This window comes from Mytilus edulis, chromosome 13 (assembly GCF_963676685.1).
Source record: "Mytilus edulis chromosome 13, xbMytEdul2.2, whole genome shotgun sequence".
Classification (NCBI taxonomy): Eukaryota; Metazoa; Mollusca; class Bivalvia; order Mytilida; family Mytilidae; genus Mytilus; species Mytilus edulis.
In genome coordinates this window covers 30801017-30817872 of record NC_092356.1, presented here as the reverse complement: position 1 = coordinate 30817872, position 16856 = coordinate 30801017, and the positions used below count along the sequence as shown (strand labels likewise).

At 30.8% G+C, this 16856-nt stretch overlaps 1 protein-coding gene and 1 long non-coding RNA gene across 5 annotated transcripts in view; both read right to left on the bottom strand.

The window, feature by feature from the left end:
- LOC139500849 (zinc finger protein rotund-like) overlaps positions 1-9438 on the bottom strand; it is a 143713-nt gene extending 134275 nt beyond the window's left edge. Inside the window, exon 1 of one of the 3 annotated variants that reach the window (XM_071289733.1) lies at positions 9369-9438. Coding sequence is in view for 1 of the 3 variants with exons in the window: in XM_071289732.1 (XP_071145833.1) it covers positions 9002-9036 (35 nt within the window). In the remaining 2 variants the exon portion in view is untranslated. Of the gene's footprint in view, positions 1-9001; positions 9146-9368 lie in introns of those variants that run through there. The other 2 variants (XM_071289732.1, XM_071289731.1) reach the window with 2 other exon arrangements.
- Positions 9439-10091: 653 nt separating this feature from the next.
- LOC139500855 (uncharacterized) lies at positions 10092-16472 on the bottom strand. 2 transcript variants are annotated; one of them, XR_011658379.1, is made up of 4 exons: positions 16358-16472; positions 14692-14784; positions 11560-11626; positions 10092-10206 (listed from the first exon to the last, which is right to left on the bottom strand). It is a non-coding gene; the product is annotated as an uncharacterized lncRNA (long non-coding RNA). The 2 variants fall into 2 exon arrangements; XR_011658378.1 differs by lacking the exon at positions 11560-11626.
- Between the last annotated feature and the right edge of the window lie 384 nt (positions 16473-16856).

The following is a 16856-nucleotide window of genomic DNA, read 5'->3' as shown; positions in this document are numbered from 1 at the left end:
CTGGGGAAAAAAGTTTAAGTCTGTTTTCACTCCATCTTTTAAACTTTCAATAAACCAGCAATATAAAGATGTCGAGATCTTTAAAAATAATGGGTAACTTACAGTTTTCAAAAATTTACTGTTAACACTTAAGATATAAATTAAGTCAACGTTACTGCATCTTTTTCAAATTAAAGTTAAATGTCATGGAAAAGATTTTTAAAGAATTAAATGTTGAATATGAAATTCCAGTTTTAATGACTTGTTGTCTAGTCCTTAAACAATAAAACATAGCTTGATGCATTAAATGTCACAAAATGCACTGCAGTTGTTACATTTGAAATCTATCATCATAGATTTTTATGGCTTTTTCTTTTACTCATGTGTCAGTGCAGTTTGAAAACCATAAGTAAATTTCATGCACCGACTGGCATGAAAAATCCATGTCATAGTACATTATAATTGCATTAATTGCACATTTGATGCATTGAGATTATTGCCATTCAAATTTCAAGTTAAAAAAAAAAGTTGTAATGTCACTGTGTGGTGTGCTGTGTCCAATATCTAGGGTAACTAACTACTGACCCTGAAATTGGATTGGATATTTATAAAAAATGTTAGGGTTCATGGGATGATTCCATTGAATGTTTTTATCAAATATACTACAATATTTAAAGACTACCGGGTACCGTACTTAAATTGTCCATTTTTCAATCATGAAATTTTCTTTTAATTTTTGAATATTCTTTAAGGGGAAATAACTCCTATGTTGAACAATTTGTATCCCTGTCTTAACATAGCAAGTAGAATGAGCATGAAATACAGACAGCAGTTCCTAGAATTACCATTGCACTAAATCTATTATTGGACCCAAGGTGTAACCCAAACTATTTACATTCATATACTCTATTCTCATATATTATACCTCAGTTATCAATTTCTATATAAAATAAAAACAATATTTTGACTATTTTTTCAAATTACAAGCCAAAAGTTTCCAACTATTGGACCTCGATGAAACTATTTGACCCCAAGCCTCATTATATTTCGCGGAATTTCCAATGCAGCTCAGGGATAGGAGGATTTTGAAAATACCGCAGGAGTAACAATGTTGCTTTTATTTGAACTTGGAATTATTTTTAATTATGGAATTTGCAAAATTTTTTGAGTTTGAAATTTTTAATAAATTCCATGTTTATTTGGTATTATAATGTTTGAGCAGTTCATAACACTTTCCATACAATGGATTTTGTATAGATATATATATAGTGTTGTGCGCGGCATAGTACATTCTATTGAAATCGACTATCTTCTTTGTAACAGAAAGTGTTGTGCACAGCACAGAACATTCAAGTACAGAATAAACATGGAATTTATTAAAAATTTAAGGCAACAAGAAATTATGCAAATTCCATAATTAAAAATAATTCCAAGTTCAAATAATAGCCTGTTGTATTTATGTTTGAAGTCAGGGCAAGACGTAGTCTTAGCATTTCAGAATTTTTATGAAGTTGGGTTTTTGTTTTATATATAATGTTAGTTGATTTAACAGCCATTTATTGTCTGTTGTCTTTTTCAATATAATAAAATACTTACTGACTGGGTATGATTGGAATAGTATGTTTATTGTCCCCCGAGATGCAACTATTATCCTGAGGCGTGTACCAAGTTTTGAGGATTGAAGAAAAATTACAGTTCAATTAGTACTAGATATTGTGTCTTTTGTCAATGTTTGATTTCAAATCCTACCAGAAATCCATACTTCCTTCAAAATTTAAATTTGTTCAACCTTTATGCCAAATAAATCCACAAAAACTGGTACCCAAAGAATAGCAATGAATGCACAGTAGTACAGTGAAGATAGGTTGGTTGATTGAAGCTTGCTTAACATCCAGTGGCAAATATGTCATGCATATTCAGGACTAAAGGCTTTTCCTATTGCAAAAATACGAAGAAACATTCAATTTCATGTTGTTCCAAAAGTAACTAATAAAAGGACATATCTATGATATCTAATGATATTTGTCTGCCATAACTGGACATCAAAGATGTTCATGTAAATTTTTGATGTCACAAAAGAAAATGTCCGACACCAAAAGTGAAAGTGATAGCTGAATAAAGTCAATAGTTCAAGTGTCACAAATTATTCGGTCAAGTGTCACAAATTTTCAAGTAAAGATATGGTATATGTCCCTAGTTTCTGTTTTTATAAATTATAGTGATAAATAAGGGTCCTACAAAAAAATACAACAGACATCTAATAATGTCTCTTTTTTCTCATTTTTTATGAATGATTTCTTTTTAGTTTTTTTCTTCTTCTTCAACATCAATAATAGTTCATTTGGTGTATGATCGTAGTTCCTGTATTAATCTTAAAGTGATAAATAAAGATCCTACATACAATAGACTTCTATTTATTTCTCTTTTTTATCTTTTTTTATGAATGATTTCTTTTTGGGTATTTTTTTTGTTTTTTTATTTTTCTTCAACACCCCAAAATTTAATAATAGTTCTTTTACAATCATATTAGTTTTAATATGATTGCATCTATATGGCCAATTTATTGTATTTTAATTATGATTTTATTAATAAACATGCAAAATAACTATGTACAGATTATATTTTTATGGCATGAATATAATTTAATTATTCATTTTTTTAATGGTCCATTGAACTTATGAATAATTAATAAGGGTTAAACTGAACCTATAAGGCAAAGATCAAATTAAAATAGGTAGCTTTGAGGTAGAGCTTAGAATAAGTATTGCATCCGTCATAGATCTATTAATATCTGAAAATAATCATTCACTATTATATTTTTATTAAGTAAAAGGGGAATTATCCAATCAAATATTATTTATAAGAATACCATCAAAGTAACCAATGCCATTTTATATACCGTTGTAAGATTTTTTTGCAATGTTTTTATTTATGCAGTATCAGATTCACAATACTGCAGATTCAGAAATTATTGTAATGTTTTTATTATGGTGAAAAATGCAACAGGGTTTTAATCGTAATAATTAAAACTTGCATTTTGAAATTTTGTATATGAATTAAACATTATATCTCAATACAAATGCAATATCAAAATCAAAGAGCAGATTGCTCTGAGGGATACGATTGCCATTGTTTTCATTGACACACATGTATACATGTGTCTGGATAATATTATTTTTAAAACGAATTCAACTTCTTCTTGTTGTCTTGTCTCCGTATAAGCATCCTTTATAAGGATCACCACCATGAGTTATGGCGTATTTATCCCTCCCTAAGACAAGATACTTGTATCAACATTGGCCATTCTTTTTTACGAAGCAAAGCAATACCAACTCTTTCAATTTGTCTGTTAGTTTGGAATGTGGAATATTAGTGTACAAAGGAAGCATTTGGAGCCTGTATCGGTACAGATTAATGCGAGCATTTACCTATCCAATTCCCCACCCATGCCGTGACGGGTCTTTATTACCAGAAAGTTCACCTTCCCCAAACATAATACAATATAACAAAATAAAACATACAAACTCACACACTCACCTGATTCGCTCAGTCCACAAAGTATAAATAATGTATTTTTTCTATGTATCAAATATCCTTTTTTTAAATATCTGTGTGTTTTAAATGAATAAGGGTCACCCCGGATGCCCCACATATACGTAATCTAAATAGTTACAAAATAGGAAATCCCGGATAAAAGTATGTGAACCTATTGTGTTTTAGTTTTGTACTATCAATTCTTAGTTTACTTTCCTCAGCAGTCATTGAGACTCAGAGTGAGAGAAGGTATTTATTTAACTTCGTATCTTACATGTATCACCTATTTTCCTATGTTAATTCTAGGAGGAACCCCATTCCTAACTCTTTAAATATTTAATTTCCTTTGGGTCAGTGATCATGACTTCTTTCCGTACACATTTATCGGTTTAAACTTCGATCGTTTTTAATATAATACGACATTATCGACAGAACAAGTTTATTTTTCTGAACGTGTTGTTTTGATTAGAATTCACAGAAGTTACTTCCGGGAGGGAGACAACTCGAAACGATAATATGGAAGACTCCATTTCGCCTGAAGGGGTGTTGTAGTTACTTTTACGATTTTGACTTCATTTATTTTAATTTAAATGATGCATATGATTTAAATTTTGCAACAACAATAACCCTCAATAGCAGACATACATAGAAAGGATCCCATGAGTTATAAATTAATCAATTGAGTGGGGAATCCAGAGCAACCATTCAATCTAATACCCCTTGGAATCAAGAAAACTACATGCATGCTCATAATTACCTAAACAAACCCTGAAGCAAGAACGTACATTGATTAAACTACCCAGATGGTTCTCTATTTCTTTATGGAAGTACACTCTCAAATATCAGTTACATAACAGTGACATATAAGAAAAACTCCACTTCAGTTCTTATATGACAGAAATATATTTATCGGAATTCAGCGAACTCTCGCATTTTTATCCCAACTGGGGAATTCCCTCTGACGTGTTTCTAAATTTATAATCAAAGAGCTGAATAGCTCTGAGGGGAAAGACGGCCCTTGTCTCTTTTTTTTTGGGGGGGGTCTTTTGATAGTCTTCATATAAAGAATGAAAAAAAGAACAGCTAGATCACGTAGAAAGGTTGACAATATTGAAGTCAATTGTTGTTGTTTAATCTTATTTTGTTTCCTTAGTTTAGGATTCAATTTGGACCAAAAGATCTGCATCTTCTAAATCTAAACAGTCGATTAAAGTTGATACATGTAGTTAATTATGTAAAATTCAACTGATTTCTGTCATTTAACAACAACTACAATGTTTTCTGAAATCTTAATTGTTTACCACTGAACTACAGGTTAGGCCATTTTCCATTTTTTGTGACAGTACTCTAAGATTTTTTATTTTTTTCGTAAGAAAGTTAGGACTGAAAAATCCATTTAATTTTAAATTTCCATTGATAAAGTTCCCAGTTACAACTCTCATCACAGGGATACAGGTACTAATAAAACATAATATGATTGATGTAAACTGTGTGAAGCTTGTTTCCAGATCCTACATTTTGAAATATTTGTAAATTTCATGAATAAATAGGTTTAAACTATAAAATGCAACTTTTTAAAAAAAAAAAATTTTACCATTACAATGATTTATTTGTTGGTACACAATTTAGTTTTAACCCTTTCAACGCTATACACGGCATATGCCGCGATGACGTACGCCGTTCGCCACTGCTATTCGCGGCATATGCCGCGATGAAAAAGGATTTTTCATAAGGACTCTTAAACCATTCGGTTTTCATTCGGGTTCTCTCTAATTTTTCCTCGTTTGAATCTAGGATATGCAAGGTCTCATTTGCGCTTGAAATCCCGACAATTTTTATAGTAAAATCATGCAGTAGAAGGAAAATAGAAGGAAAATAAAAACAAATATTTTGACAAATGCAAATGGCGGAAATCGGAAACGAAGCTGTAAATATGGAAAAATTTCAGCATTTCCTTGGCGAAACTTACAACGAGGATTAGTTAAAAGGTTTCTTGTTATCTCAGTGTGTTTATTACATAAAATTCGTGTGGGAAATATGATTTGATCGATCATTACGAGACGTAGAAAAAGGGGGGAAAACGGAGGTTGACTGAAATTTTTTAGGACGGAGCTATTTATTTGTGCCACGATTACATAAAACGTTATGTATGGTACAATACGCTACGGAATCGGGCAACTGGTGTCTTCTTTACAATATGGAAGATAAAACAACAAAATAAATGAAGACTAAAAGTAGTTTTTATTCAAAATTCAACACAAATGTAATAAATTACACCTTTTACCTGTTAATTACCTGAAAACGCAGGTAACCTGATAAAAATTTCAGTAAAATAATTGCCTAACATTACAGTTCATGCTCTCCTGAGCATTTTTCATGCAATAACTTTCTCTGTATCTCATATAATAAAAAAGATACAGCAGTCTGAAAAGGAAAATACTGTTCTAATGAATGTACTAAAAAAAAAATGCAGCAGCAGCAGCCATTTTTCTATTTTTTTGTGTAGCGTTGAAAGGGTTAATGGAAGACTACTAAGCATATACTAAATGTCACATTTTCAAGTTCTATTTTAGTGGATAATTACTCATCAATTGAGGTGCTCCTGATTTGGAGGAAGATTCACAAAACAGAATTTTACAGAAAAAATGAAAAAACTCGTTTCTCTCCCCAATCTCATGTATTTCCACGAACTTTGTTTACTTTGAAAGTTGATGACCTACATATTAAAGTATTGCATGTTGATGTTTGAATCATCTACAGCAAACATAATTTTGTTAAATTTAACAAATAACAATTTATAATTAGTGCACGAACTCTGAGAATAATTTAAATAACCAGTGAAGGATATCCCTGCTTCTGCATAGTGTGGCATTCCAACAATGACGTCATTATAAAATATAATGTAGGTAGGATATATTTAGAATATCTTGTCATACTGATTTTTCCGGATTGTAAAAGAAACGTAAATAGTGTAAAAGAGAGCTCAAAATACGATAATTTCGCTAGAAACAGAAGGGAAATGTGTAGAAAAGTGTTAAAGTCAATCTATTCATTTGTGTGTTTCTTTCTCATCAATTTCAGTAAGATTTGTTGGGGGGTTTTCCACACTATAAAAACAAAATGAATGATGTGAGGGAATGTCACTCTGGTCAACCCCATAGGGGATTGACAGCTTGAAGCCGTCTTTCCCCAAAAACACTAAATATAAATACTGCTTAATTCTGATTTTCCGTGTTGTTAAAAACACGCATATAAGTCAAGGGAAATATTAAACATGAAGATTATGAAAAGAACATTATAGGAAAGTTGTTAAAGTTCAATCCATTTGTTTGTTTTCACCTTTTAAACCAAGACAATCATAAGAATCTGAGATGTTCCTTAATGTTTAGAATAAAACATTGGACGTGAGGGCATGACACCCTGAGCCAATCCCATAAGTCTACAGTTTGCTTGAAAGCAATCGTATCCCAAAAAATTAAAATTGCATTTTAGTCTTAAATGACAAAATCGTAATAATAAATGCATGTGCGCAATACAATTTCTAATTTACAGTATAAATAAAATCTTGCATTCATAATTTCAGAAGTGATTTACTATAGCAGCCTGAAGAAGGACTTATTTTAATTGACTTAAACAACCCAAACATTCTCAAATATTCATCACTTTAAATAAGCTCAGTTATAGCAGTAAGATAAGTGATCCAAAATGTCCCCTAAGATGACATTAACAAGACAATAGGTCAAAGGTCAAACATTAATGCAGTCTACAACTATTAATCCAACTAGATTTATTTTCTTTAAGACTTTAAACTAACAACTGTGAGAACTCGCCAAAATAAATTGTTTTCCTGGTTCACAACTCTTTTTCCTCAAAATCAATTTATGTTTTTTTTTCGAAATTTATACAAGACAATTTTGTTTATTTTCAAGGATGGTATTAAATGTCATAGGTGAAGAAGCAAAAAAATACTATTGAAGTTTGACATTTTTAAGTTAATAACCTTTAAGGGTTTTATCTCTTGAATGGTTTTGCATTACTCAATTTAGGGGGCCTTTATAGTTTGCTGTTCGGTATGAGCCAAGGCTCCATGTTGAAGACTCCTTTGACCTATAATGGTTTACTTTTACAAATTGTGACTTGGATGGAGAGTTGTCTAATCGACACTAATACCACATCTTCTTAATATCTATTTACAAATAAAGGAACATGGTTCTATTGTCCCCTTTTCGGTTTGTTTCTCATCAATTTTTTTATAAATTTCCTACAAAAATTTGGTTTCAAATGCTATTTTCTATACAATTCCTACCTCCTGTTAAAATAGTTGATGAGCACAGATAATCCTACTAATTAAAAGGCCTTGCTAATATGAACCATTGATATTAATTTTATAAGAATCTGACAATAAAATGTAGGCTTGAGAGTACTATTGCAACTTTTAATATGAACTGCATTTCAAAGGGACACAAATCCTGTAAAAATAGTTGGGCAGCACTTATATTATTTATACATAGCTTTTTAAAAATGAACATTTGAAAATCTGATTAGAAGTTTAGCCTTAAGCTCTTAAAATGTATTTCCCAATTGAATTTATATTTCCAAGGAACATAACTCTTGTGAAATTAATTTGTTCTATTAATGCCCCTTTTAGCACTCAGTACACAGGAAACTATACAGCAATAATTGTTAATACTTCAAAACTTTGTATGGGCTCAACACAAAATGAGAATCAACATGTGTATGTATTTTAAAATATAGTTTTTTTTAACTTATTCAAGGGACATAACTCTCATAAAAAAAAAGTTCTATGAGCCATTGCTCACAAATGATACCCCTTTATGTGTTCAGTAAACAGAAAACTGAAAAGCAATAAAGTGACTACTTTAAAATTTGTATAGATTCAAAAAAGTATAAAAATCACCTATAAAAAAATTCTACAGATAATTTTCTCTTCATGCAAAAAAGTTATCAATTTCATTGAAGGGCTTATTGCCCAATAAGTGTTTATTATAATTAATATAAGTGTAAATATAGATACACAAGTAAACATTTGATATTTGTTGATCAATAGCTTGAATAATAGATATAATTAAATGAGTAGAAAATATTTTGTTTATAAAAAAGAAATTAATAATAACACTATTTCGGGGAAAAAATCGTAAAAAAAATTATGTTATAGGATAAAACTGTCATAAATGTATCGCTCTTATTGTCTTTAACATAAAATGATTCAATAGGACACATTTTTTACAGACGAACATACGAAAAAAAAGTTACAACAAGGTACGCAAAAAACAAAACTACGATATTAATTCTTTACAATAGCAGACAAATAAAATGTGATTAATTCATTATCTTGTTATTGTCACAAGCGCTACTTCATCAAAATGGTCTTTACATTCTTAGATACTACGACAAGCTATTATCAGGCCCTGCCCAACAATGATCGCAGACAAAACGGAAACTACTATGACATCTAGACACAACTTACCTAGGGGGAACATCGGCTGTCACTAGGGGGCACATCAGGTCAAACTATTTGATGACCGATTAATTACGACTTTTAAACACACAATGACAAACAAATTATATCCACTGATTGTAATAAAGTCCATAAAAATAAACTGATACCAATCGAATGTTTCCTGGAATCATTCAAGCGTGTAATGATTGGAGCATATCAATATAATATCTAGGTAAACAAAACGTCAACAAAGATTAATAATAATAAATGATTTTTATCATGACATATTAGTACCTATCTCTGAAAGTACAATTTCCTCATGCATGCTTCAACGCTTTTTAATATTACATAATTTTCTGCGTTTAAATTCATCATTTTTAAATTTATGACTTACCTGATGTCTGCTTAAGTTTCAGGTAAATAATTTCAACGAGGACAAATTTCGACAAATTCGAATTTGGAATCTGGAAAATAAATTTTAAATAATTTTTTTTTTTTTTTTAATTCTAAGTGGGTAACATAGCTCTACTATTTATTTATCTTCCTCATAACTCATATTTCTGATAATGTATTCATTGAATCTTAAGGTTGCTCAATATCCAGCGGTCAATATTGCAAACATGTTCAACAAATTAAAATTTGAAATAAAATCTATTGGTATTTTTTTTCAATTCTAACTGAGTAACATAGCTCTACTATTTATTCATCTTTCTCATAACTCATTTTTCTAATATGTATTCATTTAATCTTAAGGTTGCTTAAAAGCCAGTGGCCAATATTACACACATATTCAACAAAAGAACAAAATCATAATTTAGCCAGTGGCCAATATTACAAACATATTCAACAAAAGAACAAAATCATAATTTATTTATTTGTATTTTTTTTTAAATCTAAGTTGGTAACTAACATAGCTATACAACCTTCCCTCTCGTAACTCATATTTCTGACATGTATTCATTCAATCTTAAGGTTGCTTAATATTCAGTGGCCAATATTACAAACATGTTCTACAAAGAACAAAGTGTACAAACAATTCAGTTGTGTATCATAAAAAAAATAGGAATATAGCTTAGGTTTAGATGTACTGCATTCAAACAGACTATTCATAAATTACCTATTTGAGTTCTTCCAAAATTTCAAGCATTGTCTTTTTCCAGAAAGTTTTCAAATTAACTGCCAGAATGGGGTGTTAGTGTAAAATATGAAGTGATCTTTATTTCCAGGGAAAGCTAAAAGAAATTAAAAAAATTAAAAAAGCATAACAAAATCATAAAAGTAAATGCCTTAAAGTGGGAAAAAAAATGAAAAAAAATTGTAGCCCAAATGGGAAATAGTTCTTGTTGGGCTTGAATAACAAAGGGAGGCAATTGTAAGAATTCATTAGTCTGCACTCTACATGGAGCTTTTTAAACACATTGCTTCAAAGGAGTTTATATGATAAGGCCCTCTTTTCTAGCTAAAATTTTAAATTCAGATTTTATGGGCATTATGACAATATATCATAGTAAAAAACAAGCAGCAGACAGAAAATATGTCCTTTTTTTAATATTAACGTATCTTTTTTCTTTTTAGGATGTCAAATTTAATAATTTTCAATTTTCAAACAAATTCAACAAAACCAGTCAATTTTCATTGGTTTTTAGGACAGAAACAAACATTGCATGCATGGACAAGATTCATTTTTAACATTATGTTTTTTTTTATTTCAAATAACCTTCATGACTTGAATATTTAGTTTGAAAATCTTTGGATTCAATGTTTCCTAGGCTAAAATGTAGTTGAAATAAATTACATTTGTTCAACTTTCACAGAATTCTTTTGTCTTTTGGAATGAAAATGTCAACAAAATTATTCTAGTTGAAACAATTTTTTTTTAAATATTTTAAACAAGAAAGTGTCCATAGTACACGGATGCCCCACTCCCACTGTTACTTTCTGTGTTCAGTGGACCTTGAAATTGGGATCAAAATCTAATTTGCCATTTAAAATAGAAAGATCATATCATAGGGAAAATGTGTACTAAATTTCAAGTTGATTGGACTTCAACTTCATCATAAACTACCTTGACCAAAAACTTTAACCTCAAGCGGGACGGACGAACGGACAGACGCACAGACTAGAAAACATAATGCCCCTCTACTATCGTAGGTGGGGCATAAAAATTGAATAGCATTGGCCAACAGGTCAAGCCTATATAAGCCCTTTTCAGATTTGTTCTATTTCACCTGTAACATTGTTAGTATCAACTGCAAATTCTTTTCTTGAAATTATGGACTGTGCTTGTCCCAATTCAGGGTCCTGTTATTCAGTGGTTGTCATTTGTTGCTGTGTTACATATTTTTTTTTTTCTTTATTTTTTTTGTACATTGATTAGGCTTAATTTTCTCATTTGAATTGTTTTACATTTGTGATTTAGAGGCCTTTTACAATGGACTATGCAGTATGACCTCATTGTTGAAGGCCATACAGTGACCTATAGCTGTTAATTTCTATGTCTTGGTCTCTTGTGGAGAGTTGTTTCATTGGCAATCATACAGCTTCCTTTTTATATTAGCATATTAGGGACAAAATAGAATACTTACCACACTCGCTCCCTTTAAAGGGGTTAGTCTACTTAGCAGTCTGTAGAAACAGAAGGATAAAGTGATCCTAAAATTTAAAAAAATACTGCAAATTCATATACTTTTTTAGAAAAAACAAAAGATATGTGGTATACATTCATGAAACAAAATCAGTGCATACACAGCAAACATATAAATATAAAATAAAACACAACAAGAATGTGTCCATAGTACACAGATGCCCCACTTGCACTATCATTTTCTATGTTCAGTGGACTGTGAAATTGGGTAAAAAATGTTATTTGGCATTTAAATTAGAACGATCATATCAAAGGGAACATGTGTACTAAGTTTCAGGTTGATTGGACTTCAACTTCATTGAAAACTACCTTGACCAAAACTTTAACCTGAAACTTGCTAGGTTGATTGGACTTCAACTTCATCAAAAACTACCTTGACACAAACTTTAACCTGAAACTTGCACTATCATTTTCTATGTTCAGTGGACTGTGAAATTGAGATCAAAATCTAATTTGGCATTGAAATTAAAAAGATCATATCATAGGGAACATGTATACTAAGTTTCAAGTTGTTTGGACTTCAACTTCATCAAAAACTACCTTGACCAAAAACTTTAACCTGAAGCGGGACAGACGGACAAATGAACGAACGGTGGGAAGGTCGCACAGACCAGAAAACATAATGCCCCTCTACTATCGTAGGTGGGGCATAAAAAAAAAAGCTTTCATTGCTGTTCTTCATCTCAAAGTCACAGTGAGGCCGTCAACATGGATGAACTATCGCCTCCTTGCAAGTTTTAAGATGGCTCCTAGCACTAGCTTGATTGGAATTCTTTTCAAAAATAATTTGCATAGACTTTGTAAGATATAACACCATCAAATTGGGCCTAATAAAAGAACATACTAGAAAGTTTGAATGGATCTATAAATTATTGTGATTTTTAAGAATGGACAACAATGATCAATTATTTTAAAATTTCAGAAACAACATGAGTGTATGAGACTTCAGAATGCAAGTTCTTATTTATGTTGTGGTACTATTCAAATAAATAAAAAACCAAAATCATTTCTGAAATTTATAGTTTATCCCCTTCCATAAAGTAACAATTTAAAAGAGGCACAGGCTTTATATGACACCTGAATATTTATTTTTCTCATTAATCAACTTAAAATAACCTCACAGATACTTAATGGTCCATGCACGCTTGCATAATGGCATAACCGTAAATTCTAATTATTTTTGTGATTGGCTTATTTTGGCAGTTTTTGTGACGGGATAAGTATTGCAAGCATAAAAGCTCACATTTTAAATAATACATGTTTAACTACAAACTTTCTAGCATAAAAGAAGAAGATTTGGTATGATTGTCAATGAGACAACTCTCCACAAGAGACCACAATAACACAGAATAGGTCACCATATGGCCTTCAACAATGAGCAAAGCCTATACCGCACATTCTTTTCTGACTGGGCAAAATTTGGTGGTGTTACATCTTACAAATTCTATTATAAAACATCTTTTTCGAAAAGTGTCAGAAGAATCAGGGCATTGTACCTGGCAGTTCAGTGTACAAGATTTTTTTGTTTGACAAATCAATCTGAATTAACCTGTGGCCCGCATGTAATTCATTCGATTAAAACCAAATTAGGGCGTTTTGTAAAAGACATTCTATAAATCATTCCTGCGAAGTTTAGTGAAAATAGTGTAAGTAGTTTCGCAGAATAAATGAAATATATAAAGGTAATGAGTTTACAGAATGTGGCAGACTGAGGCAGGTTGACAGCAGACGACATGGGCAACAAAGAAATGGCAATAGCTAACATTGATTTTTTTTATTGATTTTTTTTTTTTAATGCTTTTTGGCTATTTCGAGGAGTCCAGTTTTTATTGATGGAGGAAGCCGGAGTGCATGGAGAAAACCAAGACCGTGAGGCTTCAATAGGAAAACTGACAATCCTAGTCAATTAAGATTGGAGTCAAGTGCACCTGCACGAGCGGGATTCAAACTCTCAGCCTCAGTGTTGACTGTCTAGTGATTACAGTAACAACTACTTAGACCACTACCACCTAGGCTAACAAGGATTATGTCAAGCAAGGAAACAAAATTTGATAACTAGGACATACTAAATGATTTCTTATCTTCACATTAATTTACGTCATCTAGAAAAAATTTAAGCAACATGAAATTAACAAGTCTGAGACATTGTACAAGGAAAAGTGTAAAAATGAGATATTATAAATAGCTGCATCATGACAGCATAATAAATTCATCCCCAAAAAAAATCTTAAAATTGTGTTTTTCAAGCAAACTATGCAAATGTGTCTAAATTTTCTTTCAACGTGTGAAATTAAGCTTACAAAAGATAAATATGAATAAAAGGAGATGTTGAGAATACTTCAAAGAAAAAGCAACCCAATATCATAAAAAAACCACATAGAGGCCCCAAAGAGCCTGTGTTGCCTACCTAGGTTTTGTGCATCTCCAACAATAGACACTCTCCAATATTAAGGACTAGAATAGAATTCATGACAAAAAAATGTTGATCCTGTATTGCTGATCATTTTTATATTTAAAGTTTCTCTGTATCTTAAGTATTTTGCACTGAACACAAAAAAGGGTAAGGGCAATCACTCCTATACAGAGTCAACTAACAATTTGGGAAAAGTTTGACATATTTGTAGATCATGTATAGCTGACCATTTTTGCTATTTAAAGTTTCTCTCTTTCTATTATAAATTCAAGGTAACATGCAAAAATTAAGAAAAAAAATATGATTACAGCTAATTTCCTAATGCATGTAGAACAAAACTTTGGTTAGCTTGCTTGCTTGGTTTTTATATTGTACAATCCATAGGATAACACACAATTAAATTAAAATATAATATATTCAGGTTAAACAATGCCTATATATATTGTTTAAAGATGTCAATCTTGTTTACAAAGCTTGTATTAACAATTATACAAACAAAGCAAGCAGGCCAAACAAAGTTTTACTTTGCAAGCATTAGGAAATCAGCTGTAAATTGGTTCCTATGCAACTTTTAATTGCTGTCTTTTTTCCAAGACTATTCATAGTACACATGTTGCATACATTTTATTTTTTGTTAATATTAATATTAATATCAATTACCATTGCTAAAATCTGTTCTCTTTTCAATGTCATCACAATTTATATTGTAGTTCTTCATCTTAATGTATTTTCCTACTAGACAGACTTTCATACCTGTAATAAATCAGACATAAATGCTGACTTAAGGGCATATGATACAGTTACAGGAAAGGTAATGACGTTGCTAACGTAATTTGTTATTTTCGCGACGTCAAACTGTGACATATCGGGAAAAGATGCATTTTTCGACTGATTTTGATCATTCAAACTGATTTAATTTGAAAACGAGTTCATGGACCCCTATTTTTCAAAACGGCATTTTGTTTCATTTTGCTGGGAGATTATGTGACCCAAATTTTATAAAACTGTAAATAGAGGATTTTTTTAAATTTTGATAAACATGCAGCAAAAAATGACGTATTTTCCTCAATTCATGAACATTTGATGAAACTGGAGTTATTTCTGAAAAAAAAATGCATAATTTTTTCGGATACTTATAAAATACAGATATTTCCGATTATTTAACAAAAAACAATTTGTGTTTATCTTTTATAACAAAAAAGTTATGTCTTTCTTTCGAAAAAGAAATTATGGCCACAAATCTGAATTTTGATCAAATATACAAAATTTCGACCTCATTTTACTCAAAAAGTAGCACATGAAGGTATATTTTTTATTACATATTTGATTTAATTAGGTAAAAAATAGCCTACATGCAAATTTTCACGGACTTGTAAATACAGGATCAAAACTGTATCGTATGCCCTTAAGGATGTTCGCTGCTCAGTTTCAAAATAAATAACTTTTCATAAAACTAGTATGTATTGATAGGGAAAAAATTAAGGAATAAAAAAAGCAAAACAAATATAGGGGTCAATGTGCTTGTTTTCGAGATATTAGCCATTGGAGTTTTGGTGGGAAAATGTTCTCTCTTGATTTTTCATAGCTTTATCATTGACCAGTTAAAGTTCTCAAATACTATTAAAAAATAAATAAAATTTTATAAAACTTTTACAAATGACTTATAATTATACATGTAACAGATTTATAAAAAGAAAAATGGGGGTTCATGGGCAAATTTTTTAAGGCATTCAAATGGATAAAACCAGAGGATTCCGAAAATCTGACAAAAACTCCAAAACATGACAAGCAGACATCCTTAATTCAGTGTTCAAAACTAAATCATTGCCAAGTATTGTAAGTAGCTCCTCAACAGTAATAACAATCCACACTGATGTTGTGATTTTAATCCCCCCTCATGGCAATATGTAGTTAATTCCAAACTTAATTGACTATAACCTATGTTTTTTTTCTCATTGTTGAAGGCCCTTCAGTTGCCAATTATTGTTACATTCACTACATTTGAACTTTAGTGGATACAAGTAGTTGTCTCATTGGCAATCATATATATATAGAAGTTTAAAACGACCTTGACTGGCTATATAGCCCTTGCACGGTCTGTATTGGCTATCATAACACATCTTCTTATTTTTATAGGATTGCCAGTTTTCCTGTCAATAGTAAGTGCTGTGGGTACTGAGTGCTAAAAATGGCATTTAACACAGAAAAATCCAAAAAATATTTTTAGAAAATATAGTTGCATTAAAGGCTATTTAACATTTTATCAAACCTTTTATCAAGATAAAGACTTTGTGAAAATTACAAGTATTGCCTGATAATTCAATACCAATCAAGAATGTGTCCATATATAGTACACCATAGTACATGGATGCCCCACTTGCATTATCTTTTTCTATGTTCAGTGGACCGTGAAATTGGTGTCAAAACTCTAATTTGGCACTGAAATTAGAAAGATTATAAAAAAAAACCAGATAAATTGAGCTATTGTACTGCAAAAGGCATGCTGTAGTCACCACTGCCATTAGAATGATTTCTATGACTTGCATTCGGCAACTTTCGTCACCAGCAAGACCAAAAATTAATAAAAGTTTCTTCTAAAATTTATGAAGATTGTGCCTTTCTTCTGTAAATCATGAAACCACAAGAATAAAACCCAAGGATAATTTATGATATTGTGTAGCACTCCATACCATTTGTTAAAGGTTAAACTTATTAATCAAATCAAGGTTTTTCCCATTCAAGTGTTGACGTAAATTGGAATATTCTAGTTAACCTACTTTGAAATTTCCTTATTGTGGCTTTTGTTCTTAAAACCTTTGGCCCTG